This window comes from Acromyrmex echinatior, chromosome 8, assembly GCF_024713525.1.
Source record: "Acromyrmex echinatior isolate Ae372 chromosome 8, ASM2471352v2, whole genome shotgun sequence".
NCBI classification, from domain to species: Eukaryota; Metazoa; Arthropoda; class Insecta; order Hymenoptera; family Formicidae; genus Acromyrmex; species Acromyrmex echinatior.
In genome coordinates, this window is record NC_141859.1 from 9692514 (window position 1) to 9708695 (window position 16182).

The window sequence follows — 16182 nt, forward strand, 5'->3', positions numbered from 1 at the left end:
ATCCTGCAAATGCAAAATTGAAGCATCGGATTGGCTGAAGCGACAAGCTTGCGACATCTGAGGGTGTGATTTAAAGTCACTAGATTATAAAGTATCGCAAAGTCGCATCCATTTTCACGCGAAACGCGGCCATTTCGAATTTATGCATTTGTATTACGTGTTTTATTTGGGAAAATGAAGCCGTACGTAAATCAATGTTTTTTAGTTGTAATTAATTTATTTATGAACAAAAGAATATGTACAAATGCTCAATTTATGTGTTCTTTAGTTTACGGATTTATTTGTCGTAGAAATTTTGTGAAATAAAAATGCATGAAGGATACGTGTAAGTACAGTTCAGAACTGTTCAGGAATACGAAAGTACACATCATACGTGTGATCATCGCATGAGTTTGAGCCCTTTCTGGTAATTCAATTCTTCCGATTAATTCATAGCACATAAAACTAATAATGGAAAAGTGCGGAAAAAAGCACACTGAAATCATTTTTAATCGCAATTAATGTTTTACCGATTGTAATTGAAGATTTAGTTAACGAAAATATAGATTTTACAATCACGCAGATTCGAAACGGCTGCGCAGCTAATTCCAATCATCTGCGTATCCACTGCACATCCACATTACTAAAAGAATGAAAATCTACGTTGTAGTTGACTGCGCAGTCGTGCTAAAAGAACGAATTACTGCAAAAACTGCTATAATCCGATGCCTAAGAGAACGCATCCATACGAACATCCATATGAGTTTATCGTTGTGTGTGGTGTGTGTGTGTGTGTGTATGTGTGTGCGTGCAATGCGTGTAGTTGTGTAGTAGATACGTACGTGTGACCTGTAACCACATGACAGTTAATATTTCTAACTTTTCCCACAAGGCGCGATGGCACTAAAATCATACGCATGCGATATGCATGCGCACGAACATTCCTGGGAATTATTCGTGCACATGCGTATCGCCGATGTGAAAGCAGCCAATACAAAACTGTGATGGCAACTTATGCATGCGCACGAACATTCTCGTGTGAGAATAATTCCCACGACAGCGCATCACTGATAGAGGCCAGTTTTACCAACCCCAATCAAGCTTAATTATGATTATTAACTGTCAACCGCAATTGGTCGATTCTATTAAACAGCAAATGCTCATCGACCGATTAAGCTTACTGGCGTTGATGAATCTGGCCCTAGGTGCTTTCTAATTGCTTAACACATCTTAACACAAACGTACACAAAGTGTAATATTGTTTAAAGTGTAACACGATTCGATTAAAACAGAATGTATACGCTGTGCACGGTTGAGATCCGTTTCGGCTAGAGTTAGATTAAATAGCCTAGTTTACATCGTGCACTTGATATGAGTACTGAGTAATAATTTTCTATTGAATGATCTTTATTTCAGCAATACGTTGAATATATACATGATATGTGTATTTAATTAATAATTATGATATATACTGTATTAATTTGGTATATCATTCTTTAAATACATTACTGAAATTAAATTAATTTAATAGGAAGTTACTAGTTAGTACGCTTAACAAGTGCGATGTAAACTGGATATTAGCTATGTTTATCGGACTCAACAGTTGAGTGAGCGCTTGCTGTTATTGATGTATTCTTTTAGATCATCCAATCAGCATTTTAGATCTAAAAGAATACATCAATAGCAGCGAGCGCTCAATCAACTGTTGAGTTCGCTGAACGCAGCCATTGTTTACGAAATTAGGATAATTGCTTATAGTGTTTTCAGCTCGACCGAATTTGCACTAACTTGGGTTGAAGTTATGATGTTTCGTATTGGTAGAGCGTGTAACGTCAACCAATAGCGAAGCATTTTTTAACCCAAGTTGGTGCAAATCCGGTCGGGCCGAAAACACTAAGTTTACATCATGCACTTGATACACGTACTAACTAGTAGCTTTCTAAATTATTTTAATTTCAGTAATGTATTTAAAGAATAATGTATTAAATTGGTACAATATGCATCAAAATAATTAAGTACACATATAGTATATATATTTATATGTATCGCTGAAATTAGAATTGTTCAATAGAAAGTTACTAGTTAATATCCGTATCAAGTGCATGATGTAAACTAGGTCAAATTGAAATTTCGATAATCTTCTATCAGAATATATCAGTTGATAAGATTACTATTTTTTTGAAAATTTCGAAAGACACGCGTTTTAAGTTATATATATACTATATTTTTATCAAAAAATCTAACAACTTTAATCATTTTTTCAAAAGATTCCAATATGCGCCATCTCTTTTTGAAGTGTATTCCGATAATAACGTAAAGATAATTAGATAATGATTCTTTAAATATTTCGAAAAAAACATATCTTAATAGTTACTATCTGTTATTGAATTATATTGTGGTATTTTTTCTACTATGATGTTTTCTCAAGACTCAAGAATGTTAGAAATTTCAAAAATAATTCAAACTTTTATTATTATCTCATCGGAATACATTTCTGACTTTGATAACTTTAAAAAAATTCAAGTATATTTTAATTTATTTAAATATTTGCATTACATTACTTAAATGTCTTTCTTGTGAACGTTTAAAGCTATCAAACTGAAAGTTCTTAAGTTAAATTATCAGTTCTTCTTTTAGCCCATAGCTATAAATATCATAAATAAAATATTATAAATACAGCGACGTCAGTGACGCGTTCGATCCGGAAGTTGCTCAAGTAGCCATTTTCAAACATGAAAGCAGTCTTTTACACAAGTGTTTTTTTATTGATATGCAATTTTTATTGATATGCAAATTGCTTTTACGTGATTCCCATCATATTTTTGTCATTAAAAAAGGAAGATGTTTCTTTCCTATCATTCTTAAAAATATATCTGCATAAAACGACTTTCCACTAAATCGTACATAAAATCATTTCGAATTAGGTCAGATTAAGTGCTCGAACGCGTTGTTGGTACGAACAGAATTTTTGCAGGTGAATTGATGAAAATGTAGATTCGAAATGTAAAGGAGAGTGTTCCCTTTTATACCCTTATCCTCGACAAGTGATTAAGTACTATTTGATTTAGTCGGATCGAACAGTTTGCTATGCGTTTATTGCGAGATTTATCAACGAAGACGAATTTAACCTCCCAATCTAGGCTTATGTTTGAAAATTCAATTCAATTGTGATTTCCTGTTATCACCATATGGTGATTGTTCTTGCTGGCAGCACGAAGCATCTTTGATCGTGTAAGATTTTCTGATTTCAACACGACACGATGGCACCGCAATTGCAGATTTTGTCCAACATTCTGCAGGTAAATGTAATCAAGCATATTTATATTAATAATGACAATGAAAACATAATTTCATTTTTTTTTCTCAAGTTTTTATGATCACTTGCACAATATATTTCTTGCAAGGAACAGTATTTTGCGGATAATATATCCTCTTTGTTTTCTAAATTTATTATTTATATATAAAACAATGCTATGTTTCTATATATTTAACAGATAAAATATATTAGTAATGCTAATGTATGTGTTTAATATTTAAATAAAATAATACTTTTAGCGATTAGAAAACTTAGAAACCGCAACGACTGGCTATCTTTATGGTATTATGTACAATGATACTCTCTTAGTTTTAACATTCAGTATAAGTTCATGTAATAGTGAAGACAACAATCTAACAGATTATACAGCACTGCAGTTGAATTTACCTGCAGATATATATTTCTGTGGTGTATTACATATTGGTGAATGTGAAGAAATAAATACTGATGTTTTCAAGGTAATTACAAATTAGATTTATTGTTTATTTATCTATTTTATTCCATTCATTCTTATATTACATTTGTTTGTTTAGGACATTGATATTACAGATAATCCACTACTTTTAAAATATTCACGCAATACGTTGGATATACAAGCATATTTTTATGTCCATCAAAAATTAGAAGCTATAAATAATCTTAGTATTATTAGCGAAGATGATCTTTCTCAACAATTTGTATATATTAGATTACAAGCGACTCTACCATTGATTGCTCAGGATGGGAATATATTAGAAGCTTTGCAGGAATCACGAAAAAATGTAAGATTTTTCTTTTGATTAACATTTTTACATCACATTTTTTGTCTTGTATGTATCATATAATTTTACATTATAGATTGCATCTGGAAAAATAGGAATACGTTTTCCTTTGAATGATGCATACCTCTTCAGAACTGATGACAATTTAAAAGATATAATGTTAAAAGATATTTTATCTGTGTCCAAAGACCAGGAGAAATTTTCAACTGGCTCAAGTAATGTAAATTATAATACTGGACCTGTGGTATGTGCCTTTAGCTAAAATTCATATATACTATTCTAAACATAAATTATATCAGAATATTTTTACTTATTTTGTTCATTTTCAGAAAGTTATACATGCAAACATGTTATTAAAGATGTCAAGCGAGAAAAATTCTGAAGAATCTGTTAGATATGCTCCTGTTTTGCAACACATCAAAAGTGAGTACTACAGAAAAATATTTTATTTATTTAATTTATATCAATACATAATTTCTAATTGATCATATATTATATTTGTTATGTTTTAGAATCCTTCAACAGTTTAGAATGCAATTTACACATTGATGCATTATCATTGGTGAATTTGAATGTGAAATCAGCTGAATTGCACGCGATTTTAGTGGAATCGACTTGCCGAAATATTAGATTAATTGAAATGCAACAAGAAAATCAGTCTGAAGATACACAACTATCTGAAATCATGCATTTTAAACCTCAGAGTTGTGGACATTTATTTACAGTAGCATATCCTGGCAATTCTACTAATGATACCACAAGTAAGATCTTGTATCTTGATTACTTATTGTTTATTACTTGATTTATTTATCAATCATGCAATAAATTCTATTACTATTGGAATTTGTATCATTCATATATCCTGTATCGTCATTACATAATTACCGAATTTGTTATCATAGTAATATGTGTCATCTATTTGCTTTTATACAGACCAGTATAATTTCAGTGGAATATCGTAAGGCTTTACACAAGGCTTTAGCATTAGATTTGACTAGACCCCATTTTCGACGAGGAAATGCTGTCAAATTTGACACACAGGCAAATGAAGTACTTATAAATCCTCATCAGGCTCTTTTAAATAAAGGTATTTTAAATAAAAGTTCATTTATATACTTTCAAATTTATCAATATTTATCAATTATTGTAATATTTTATTGTCTTAATTAGGTATTACAGGAAAATTCAGTATTGTGGATGGTTTGTATTCATATCATCATTATATGCAAGATAATTTTGATGATAATGGATGGGGATGTGCTTATAGATCTCTCCAAACCATCATTTCGTGGTACAGGTAATAAAAGATAACCAGATATTATGCAATGTGGAAATATTGTATTCTGTAATATATGTACGTATGAATAAATTGCAATCTGCTATAGATTACAGGGTTATAGTGAAGTACCTATACCATCTCATCGCAAAATACAACAATGTTTAATTGATATAGGCGATAAATCTTTTGATTTTCTTGATAGTAAACAATGGATTGGTTCAACTGAAGTAAGTTTTGTACTGCAGACTTTCCTTAATATAGATGTCAAGATACTTTGTGCATCAAGTGGAGAAGAGATGTTAACCTTAATTTCACAACTTGCAAATCATTTTGATACACAGGGTACACCCATTATGATTGGTAAGTTTTAATTATATTTCTTTATTTCTATAAACAATTAAAATTAAGCATCTAAAATATTGAAATATTAAATATTAACTTTCTGTATGTTTTTTTTTTGTTTTATAGGTGGAGGAGTATTAGCTCATACAATTCTAGGAGTTAGCTACGATGAACATTCTGGAGAGGGAAAATTCTTGATTTTAGATCCACACTACACAGGAGGAGAACACTTACCTACCATAATAAATAAGGGCTGGTGTGGCTGGAAAACGAAAGATTTTTGGAAAAAGGATGCATTTTACAATATGTGCCTTCCACAAAGACCTATAGCCTTCTGATATTAAATACACTGCATTGTACAGAATTTAATTTTTCTAAATATAATCAAAATAAAATTCTGTTATATATTCACACATTATAAATGCACATATATATAGAATAATTTTTACAATGTATTGCATCACTGCAATGTTTATAACATTTTTATTTTACTTGTGCAATATATGCCACAGAGGAGGATCAACATATACTTTTATTTCTAAATAAAAATAAATTTAATTAAGATGCTTGTAATAAACTTGTGAATGAGTGAATATTTATTGGGCATGTGATATTGAAAAGTACTTTCTTATTGTTACAATATATAATTTTATTGTACATTCATAAATATTAAGAATATGATATCGAGATTTAATATCTGATTATAAATCTTCTGTTGCTATTGATATATAATATTCATCTTATATATATATATATATATATATATATATATATATATATATATATATATATATAACATCTTAATGGTACACTTTGCAAGTTTTACTTTCCTATAGAGTTTTGTATTAACTGTGCAAAACGATTTGTAACAAAGAGGGAAACATCTATAAATCTATCGACGCAATTGTTTATGCATGTTTCTGTACGGCCATCCAATTTACTTCCTGGCTTATCAACGCATTTGTCCCAACAAAAATCATTGAACTCGTGAATCTAAGCAAATTTAAAAATTTTCATGAAACTTTTGCAAATAATAAGTAAAAATTTTTTTCTAAGTAGATTGGCAAGCATTTCTTAAGAATAATGAGTGCGTTCCGTTTTTTCCATCTACATGCTATAAACATCGGTTCATCCTTATTGTCTATCAAATATTAAACAAAACAAATGATACTTGCAAACATTAAGCATAAAACGAAACGCATGCTATGTGTAAAATAATGTTGAACCAATTTAGGAAAGCAGTTCAGATTCATTTTAATAAAAGTTTATCTTTTAAAATGTTTCACCTGTGCATTGAATTGCGCTTTTTGCTTCTCGACCATTAGAAGCTCTGCTAATTCGGGATCGATTCCTTTATTGTCCTTGTCAGAATAGGAACTGTTGTCAAATAGATCTGACATGTTTCAAAATTGCAATGAAGTCAATTTGCAAAATCTTATTGTGTAAATATAGACTCCTAAGTTTCAAACGTAGTACTCAAGGCCCGGTTTCATCAATGCTGATCAACGCTAGAGACCATGATGGAAGCAGAAAAATCTGAGAGAGGACATGACGGGCCAAAATCTGTAACCTCAAAATGTTGCTGCGCACTACTGCCCTCTAACAAAGTGGATGTAAACTACATACCAACATCCACTTTTCTTAGGGTACATCATCTACTTTTCAAGGCTGGAAATGATAAATTGATATTTGGTTGATATAATCGTGTCACATGTAGTACGATAACTAATAACAGCCAATAAGAGCCGCGCTTTCTTTCAGGATTATCCTATCATTGGCTGTCGCTAATTAACGATAGCGTCAATCATCGATAAGACGCTTATGCCCATTTTTACCAATGTAGATTAACTTTAATCTAGATTCAATTTACTCTTCCTCTTTTTCTAATCTTTATGCATAGTCTACAATGAACAGTAGCAATAGTGGATTAAGGAATAAGCGTAGAAATCGACCAATCATAATTGATTATTCTCCTCACATTCGACTATGATTGGTTGATTTCTACGCCTATTCTTTAATCCACTACTGCTACTGCCTATTGTAGACCATGCATTAGAACTAGAAAAAGATAAAGAAGTTGAACCGAGATTAAAGTTAATCTACATTGTGAAAATGGACATGCTTTGACCTGAAATTAAAAGAACTATACTGTTATGAAATAAAGTCGAAAATATTATATATTAAGTCCTTATGAAAATAAAAATTGGAGCGTAAATCAGATGTAATGGAAGAATAACCGAAGCGTAACTTCTAGAAGGCGAAAATTGGAACATGTAAAAGAAAAAAAAGAAATGTAAAAGAAGCGATTATAGTCTATAATCCGATGCCTAAGAGAACGCATCCATACGAACATCCATATGAGTTTTGTGTGTTGGTGTGTGTGATGTGTGTGTGATATGATGTGTGTGTCTGAAGCTTCCATCTCTGATGATCTGAGCCATCCGAGGTTCCGAAATTTCAATCAGTGCAATATAACTCTTGTAGAAAGTTCGAAGTTTCATGAACAGTTAATTCGTCAAAGTAAGTCGCAAGAAATGATATTTTGTGTACATATTAGGCCTTTCTTCTCTTCAGGAGGAAAGAAGAGGAAGAAAGATGAACTGGTGCAAAAGTTCAGCTAAAAAAAACAGGCCTATTCGATGTTGTATATGCATGTATATTTTAGGTAAGGTGCATGTGCATTTACGAATTTGATATAAGTTATGAAAAAAATAGCTTCTAATTTGATATAATCAAATATATTCAATTAAAGTAAATTAAAGGGTTAAGAGCATAGGCAAAATGTTATTTGTTAATATTTAATAAATGTTATAATTTCAAATACATTTAAGCAAACGTTTCGATCAACAATGCTTTAAAGAGAGATTCAACAATGTCACTATACTACTGAACTTTCAAAAGATGACTAACTTAGTTGTCTAATTGTCATTTTAAATCTACAGCATTGTTTTATATAAAATATGATCAAAGGATTGTAATTACAAGCAATAGCACATCTTAACATGGATCGAGTTTTTCTTAACGTCAATTCTAATATTCAAAAGTATAAGAATCGTGCATTGATCAAGTTCTATTCATTTTGTTTACGAAATTACATGAGGCACGTTTTGGCACCAATATGACTAAAATATTTATACTGTCTGACTACGTTTTTAATGAATAATTACGCCGATATACTTTGTTTTGTATTATCATAAATAGAAAATTTAATATTATTATACGATTGGCATAAATTTTATAAAGTTAGAATGTAACATTAAAAATTTAAAATTATTAGGATGTTACTTTGTATTATTTATTTTTGTTATATTGAAAATGACCTCATTAGTATCGTAACATTTACTTAAATGTATTTCAGATTATAACAACACAAAATTTAAAATTATAACATAAGACATCTTTTAGACACAAAAAATACGTCTTATGACCTTTTTAGACATTTTTTTGTCTGGGACGTTTATTAAATATTAACAATTAACATCTTATCCATGCTCTTAGTCCTTTTAATTTACTTTAATTGTTTTAATTTGAATGATGTATGTAATTTATTATAATAATAAATATTTTCAATTTTTGCCATTTTTGTCAGAGTTGTTATATCTTTGCGAGTGAAAGTTGGAAGGTAGTACAATGGTATAAAAATTTGAAATTAATATAATGTACAGTTTATATTTAATTATTTTGTTGTACGTTAATTCAATAAGTTTCAGATTTGTAACTGACAAAAATAGCAAACATATTAAAATACGTTTGATTGTATAATATAAAATTAGAGGCTGTACTTTTCTTATCATACTTAATCTTACAGAATAAAAAATTATTTTCTAATAATACATTAACAATAAAAAAAAAGTTTGATCTTTATGTTCATTGTAATTAGATTTGTCTTAACTTTAATTATTTGTTAGAGCTGTTTTGTCTTGAGCGAAAGAGAAGAGAAAATAATATACAGCTTATATTTCATTACTTTCTTAGATATGATGTCAATCATGTATGTTTGTATGTTTAATGTTGCTCCAGGAATTTATTTAATACATCTGGATCTTCCAATATATCCTACAAAAATTAAAATTAGTTAAGAAGCATATAAATCCATTGAAATAATTAATTAAATTAAAGTACGAAAAATAACATTATAATATCGGTCGATGTAACTGTCAATCATTTTTATTTGAAGTTTTCATCATTACTGATAATAATAACATTAAAACAGATGCGGAAATATTTTCGTGATTTGACAAAAAGGCAATAAAATCGCCTACTGCAAGCGTACAAGAGGGAACAGACAGCAATGGCATATTCTCCGAAGATTATTGCAGCTAGCGATCGTATTAATGTACAGTTGGTCTCCAATTTTCACCAGTCTACTACTACTGCTGATAACTTAGACGGTAATGATCATGGATTCAGTGATGATGTTTCAATGTCCTATGTCCAAGAAAATTCTGAAAATGAGCACAGAGGAAACTTTCCCAAAGATATGTACAAAAATCAAGAGCTTTTGACCTGGTTATATTCATGGAAATTGAAACATAACATTTCACACGATGCTATGTCCGAACTCTTGAACCAATTGCGCATTTGTGGACATGCCGATCTACCGAAGGATGCAAGAACGTTGTTAGGAACACCTACGTTTAATCCTGTCGAGATTTCTGCCACCGGAGGTACTAATTTTCATTATAGTTTGAAAAACGCTCTAATTGTAGCAAATTGATGATCGAAAATTAATTTGTGAGATTATCATTATTTTAAATGTTACGAAATAAAATATATGTTATATAAAATATATAAAAGAGTAGAAATAGGACCATTCAGGGTAAATCTAGAGCGAAAAAATGGATCAAAAATGGGAAAATATGGGAAAAAATCATTTTTTCGCTCTAGATTTACCCTAGATGATCTTATTTTGATGTCAAATTCGTATTTAGCGACTCAAAATACATAAAAATAGCTGAATCTCCACCCCAGCACCCCAGGGTACTTTTTTTGTGGACCTGTAATTGTATTAAAATATTTATTATATAAAATTTTTGAAAATGTTCATTTCTGTATAACTGATTATAGTGTTTTATATGATATTAAGAGTTTACATAAATATATTGTGCTTCTCTGGAAAATAAAATTTATTATAATAAGACCTCTCAGCCAAAATTGACAATAAGTTATCAAATAGTCAATCTGGATGGTTAATGTTTCTTATTGGGCATTGATAACTATAAGATATCTTTCAGTCATCAATGCCCAATAACTTAACGAAGAAGTGGAACATTAACCACATCGAAGTTGACTATTCGACAATGTCAAACTTGTCAATTTTAGTTAGCTGGATTAATAATAGTCGATTATTTTCGAGACATTTGTAGACTATTAGTCGACATTCAGGTTTGATTAAAAAGTCGACTTTTGATTCTTCCAGTCTACTTTCAGTCGACTTAGAATGTCGACTATTAATCAACTTTTTTTTTAGACATTCGTTAACTATTAGTCGACACTCGAGCTGACTTTGAAGTCAACTCTTGACTTATCCAGTCAATTCATAGTCTACTTTTAGTCGATTTTATGTTGTTTAGGTCATCTTCCTGTCTAATTACTCATTCATGCCCCACAACTGCGTACCTGAATGCCGTTTTTCCTTTGCACGCCCAATGGAGCCTTCTGCTATTTCCTATGCTGATGCTCTAAAATCATAAATAATCAATTCTCCTTGTAAGGCATCTCATAAAGGTGCCACTTATACAACGCTTTCGAGAAATCACTCATCAAAAATGATCCAATTACAGAAGGCTCAAAGAGATCACGAGACTGTAACAAAAGCCCAGAACAATTTCGCCCGCACCCATGCTTTGAATCTTAATTGCCCTAACGGCAGAATGCCTTCACTGTCCGGAGCAGACGTTGCTTTACAGAACCGAACACCCGCGCCTACTTTTGAACCATCATCCCAGCAATTCGAGCAGAGTTTTTCGGGCGCACCTACGTCCGCGCCCCCTCCTCTCCTTCCCCTACCCCTTCTAACTCACGCTTTGATAACAGCACCAAATCTTTGTCTTCACTCTTAAATAACCTCGTCTCATTTTTAGAAGAACTTCTGGCCGATCAAGGCAGGCACAACAACTTAGGGTTGTTCGTAACACAACTGGTTAATCTGTTCATTGGGTCATTTACGTCCACTTCAGCGTCTACAAATTATTACTCCGATGTCAATGGGGACCTGATTAGTCCTCCCAACTCGCAATTTTACGCTTCTTACCGAAACAGAGACGATTATTATGAATAGGTCAGCTAAGACATTTTCCATATTACAGTGGAATTGTCGAGGGCTACTCAGCAATCTACTTTAGATCCAGACCCTACTAGCATACAACATGACATCATATGCCTACAAGAAACACTCCTTAAACAGGACAATAAGTTCGGCACTTCTAGTCACATTCAATTTAGAAAGAACATAGCAAGTAAAGGTGATAGGGGCGTGGCTATCCTTAAACAAAAATTTATGCTATGATCCCTTGGACCTTTCTCCTTTCCTACATTCTACATGGGAAATACAAGAAGTAAAACTCAATTTATTATCATCTTCATTTGCAATCATTAACATCTATAGATACACCAACACCTTTTCAAGTATATAAGTCTTTATTTGACTTTGGCAACACTTTTAATCATATTCTTATCGTAGGAGACATGAATGCTCACCAGAACACGTTCTGGTATTGTAACTATACCGATAAAGTCGGCCCGATTCTATGTAACGAAATTGACAGAAGCAACTTGATAATCTTAAACAAGGACGCTCCCACGCTTATGCAACCGCCGAATCTGGTCTTGGCCTCTCCAAATCTGGCGCTGATTGCTGACCCACAAACTAATTCGGACTCACAGGGCAACCATTTTCCAGTCTGTACTACGATCGGAGGTAAAGTGACACATTCCAGACAGTTCCACTACAAATTGAAACTAAAGAAAGAATAGTTGGACGACTTGTCGCACAAACTACAGATCTTTGTTAATGAATTTCTGGCTCAAACTCCATCCGCTCTGACGGAAAAATACGAATACTTGAAGGACTTTCTTTTGGAAAAAGTTCGGGTCTTTGCCAATGATAAATAAATATTTTGGCAACACTTTTGACTATTCTTATCGTAGGAAATGTGAACGCGCATCCCACGTTCTGGTATTGTGATTACACGAATAAAGTCGGCCAGATTATATGCAGCGAAAATGACAGAAGTGACTTGGTAATCTTAAACAAGGATGCTCCCACACTTATACAACCGCCGGATCTGGTCTTGGCTTCTCCAAATCTAGCGCCGATCGCCGATTCACAAACTGATTCGAACCCACAGGCCAGCGACCATTTTCCAGTTTGTATTACGATTGAAGGTAAAGTGATACGTTCCAGGCAGTTCCACTACAAATTGAAGCTAAAGAAAGAGCAGTTGGACGATTTGTCACACGAATTACAGATCTCTGCTGACGAATTTCTGACTCAAGCTCCATCCGCTCCGGCGGAAAAATACGAATACTCGAAGGACTTTCTTTTGAAAAAAGCTCGGGCCTTTACCAATGATAAATACTGTGATCAGATAAAAACAAAGTTCATTTGAATTTTTGACACTGTACAAGAAACCATTTCTAACGAATTTTATAATTTAAAAATGAATGTTATTTTTAATTCATCAATTTTTTTGTCGACAAATCTTTACTTTGGTTCGATCTTAACAGTTTCGTAGTTGATTAAGGAGTTCTTTCTCAATGTTCAAATTGTACAATCAATTCAAAATCACCAAGAATTCATTTCAATTTACTCTTGGATGCGCTGAAAATGGCTTAAATAGTCGAAACGTTCATACGCAGTGATAACCAAAAAACTATGTATAAAATAATTACATTTATGTAATAATATATGTTAATAGATATATACTAAAATCAACTATGATTGCTCTCAATTATCTTCATTTCACTTCATAATTAATGTTAATGAATCTGAGAGCCAAGTGTTAAACTAAAACTTTCAATTACAAATTACACAAATTCTTTTCTTCAAAAACACATTCTCTGTTTTAAGAATACAAATTATTTTCTACAATAATTTTTATTTTCACAACAGATAATTTGTAACATAAGTTCTCTGCTTTCAATACAAATTTTTTACTGTAAAAACAAAAATTATATAGAAAATAATTTATATTTTTAAAGTATAGAATGTGTTTTTATAAAGCAGAGAATTTGCTTTTAAAACAGAGAATGTGTTTTTAAAGAAAAGAATTTGTGTAATTGAAGCAAAAAGTACTCATTATTGTAACCTCATTTACATGTTGTGCATGACTGCGGCGTATAGACAGATAGACGTGTCCAGTCGTGTCGCTATATCTCGTCGCTATATGACAGATTACTAATCTTAATAGTGAACTTTAACGCTTAATATCTTGGTTCGCGAAACCGACCTAATGTTTTTTCTTACAAATTCTTTTGTTTTATGCAAAAACGCGTTGAATAAGCCTAATTTTATCAAAATTGGAGATGAAGACCCTATTCTAAATAATTACCATAATAAAAAGTAGAAAATTGAGTGCAAATTAAAATTTTATTTAACTGTTATCCTTATTCCTATTTACAGATGACGATAACATTCAATCCAGAAATTTGGACAAGTCCGAGCAGGTGGTGGCCGACAAGTCCGAGCAAGTAGTGGCCAACAAGTCCGAACAAGTGGTGGCCGACAAGTCCGAGCAGGTAATGGCCGACAAGTCTAAGCAGATGATAACCGACAAGTCCGAGCAGGTGGTGGCCGATAAGTCCGAGCAGATGGTGGCCGACAAGTCCGAGCAAATGATGACCGATAAGTCCGAGCAGATGGTGGTCGACAATTGCAATTACGATGAAGATGCTCAAAGTAGCGCCTGGACTGATAAAATTCGTCTGAGGGAGCATCTTATCTCAGAAATTCGAAAGAGGCCTCCTCTTTGGAATTTCAAACTTCCACCTGAAAAGCGCAGAATCGAAAAGAGAGAGAGACTATGGGAAGAAGTTTCCATAAAACTTAATAGTACTAATTTCTTTTACATTATATGACACATCATTCTTTGATATTAATTATACATTTTAATTAATATTAATTGTATGTTTTTTTTTCTATAGAAGAAGGGTCAACCAAGAAGCTCAAGAAGATGTGGAGATCTCTCTGTGATTCCTTCAGGGTACATCATTATAGAAAGAAGATGTTGCCGAGTAAATCTACGATCTGTAGTCCGTGGGTCCATTATGAGAGCATGAAATTTATATCAGATGTTCAACTACAAAGCTTGTACGTAATACATCACACAGTATGCAATATTTTCATAATTTTGCAATATGGCAATAATATAATATATCAATATATAAGTAATGTTATATAAATATTATTGCTACAATATTAAAGGTGCAGGTTTGCTTGACACTACAAATGCTTCGAAATATTTGATTAATCAATCGGAAGAAAGAATTTTATTAACTGACCAATCAAAAAATGATTTGTAGCGTCAAGCTGGACGATAGCCTAAATTCCGCAAAAATTTATAGTACAAATATTTGTGGAATATTTTGACAATATATCCACAATATTACTAATATTACATGATATCTTTTGTCACACAGTACGATAACGAACGCAGCGGATACTAAAACTCTAACAACGGATAGGACAGTGAACGATGACAACAATTCAACCGACAGATGTGCCAGTAATTTATCAAGTACCTTATAGATATTTCAATGCATAAAACAAGAATACAATTGTATACTTTAATTTTTACAGAAAACAGAACTACGAAGAATCGAAGACAAAGATGCACGAAACGAGATTATACATAATCTATTCAAAATTTTCGACACTAAACACGAATAAACTCAAACATAACTAATTTTATGAATAATCCAGTAAACACAGAATATAATAACTATTGCAACATTATTATATTGTAACATTCCTGCTATATTGTAAAAATATTACAATAAATGTTGCTATAATGATGTATCTATATTCTATTTATATATGTATTTGCTGAGAATTTTAATTTTAAGTTTTTTAATTTTTAAACAGTTTTTTTAATAAGTTTTGCAATTTTATATAAATTCAAAAAATAAATTTTTGTAAAATGTAATTTGCAATTCTACATAAGTGACTCCAGTTTTTGCAGAACACGAGAACACGAAAACATTTCCAGCATGAAGTCTCTCTTTACTAATCGGGTTTAATAACATCCGTAGTTATGAAATTGACCAATCATAACTGTTCCTCAAAAGAATGGAACGATTGTAATTGGCCAATTTCATAACTACGGATGTTATTAAATCCGATTACAATAGTCGTAAACGTTATTGTAAGTGATTGTAGTTGTAAGAATTAACCAATTGAGTCGAATGTGAGGAGAATATTTGACTGTGATTGGTCAATTCTTACTACACTACTTATAATTACGCTTACGGCTATTGAATTAGACTAGGCTTAATGGTTATTCTAC

General features: G+C 31.7%; 3 protein-coding genes across 11 annotated transcripts; 2 read left to right on the forward strand and 1 right to left on the reverse strand.

Annotated features, from left to right (window-relative positions):
* The first annotated feature begins 2686 nt into the window (after window positions 1-2686).
* On the forward strand, window positions 2687-6254 carry Ufsp2 (UFM1 specific peptidase 2). The gene is made up of 10 exons (XM_011059989.2): window positions 2687-3278; window positions 3535-3753; window positions 3829-4056; window positions 4133-4300; window positions 4386-4479; window positions 4569-4817; window positions 5006-5143; window positions 5227-5353; window positions 5442-5695; window positions 5804-6254. Exons 1-10 carry the CDS (start codon window positions 3240-3242, stop codon window positions 6013-6015), a joined length of 1728 nt encoding a protein of 575 aa, XP_011058291.1. The 5' UTR covers window positions 2687-3239; the 3' UTR covers window positions 6016-6254.
* A 47-nt stretch (window positions 6255-6301) lies between these two features.
* On the reverse strand, window positions 6302-7221 carry Tim8 (translocase of inner membrane 8). Its single transcript, XM_011060005.2, has 2 exons — window positions 6964-7221; window positions 6302-6670 (listed from the first exon to the last, which is right to left on the reverse strand). The coding sequence occupies exons 1-2, from the start codon at window positions 7075-7077 to the stop codon at window positions 6500-6502; spliced, it is 285 nt and encodes a 94-aa protein (XP_011058307.2). The 5' UTR covers window positions 7078-7221; the 3' UTR covers window positions 6302-6499.
* Window positions 7222-7749: 528 nt separating this feature from the next.
* On the forward strand, window positions 7750-15695 carry LOC105148327 (uncharacterized). 9 transcript variants are annotated; one of them, XM_011059992.2, is made up of 9 exons: window positions 7750-8342; window positions 9891-10068; window positions 10156-10344; window positions 12360-12596; window positions 12827-13063; window positions 14301-14729; window positions 14822-14987; window positions 15317-15402; window positions 15477-15695. In XM_011059992.2, exons 2-9 carry the CDS (start codon window positions 9969-9971, stop codon window positions 15530-15532), a joined length of 1500 nt encoding a protein of 499 aa, XP_011058294.1. In that variant the 5' UTR covers window positions 7750-8342; window positions 9891-9968; the 3' UTR covers window positions 15533-15695. The 9 variants fall into 9 exon arrangements, with proteins under 9 accessions (XP_011058294.1, XP_087264915.1, XP_011058293.1 ...); XM_087408789.1 differs by having other exon boundaries at window positions 7750-8197; window positions 8252-8342; window positions 9891-10344; XM_011059991.2 differs by having other exon boundaries at window positions 7750-8197; window positions 9891-10344.
* The last annotated feature ends 487 nt before the right edge of the window (window positions 15696-16182 follow it).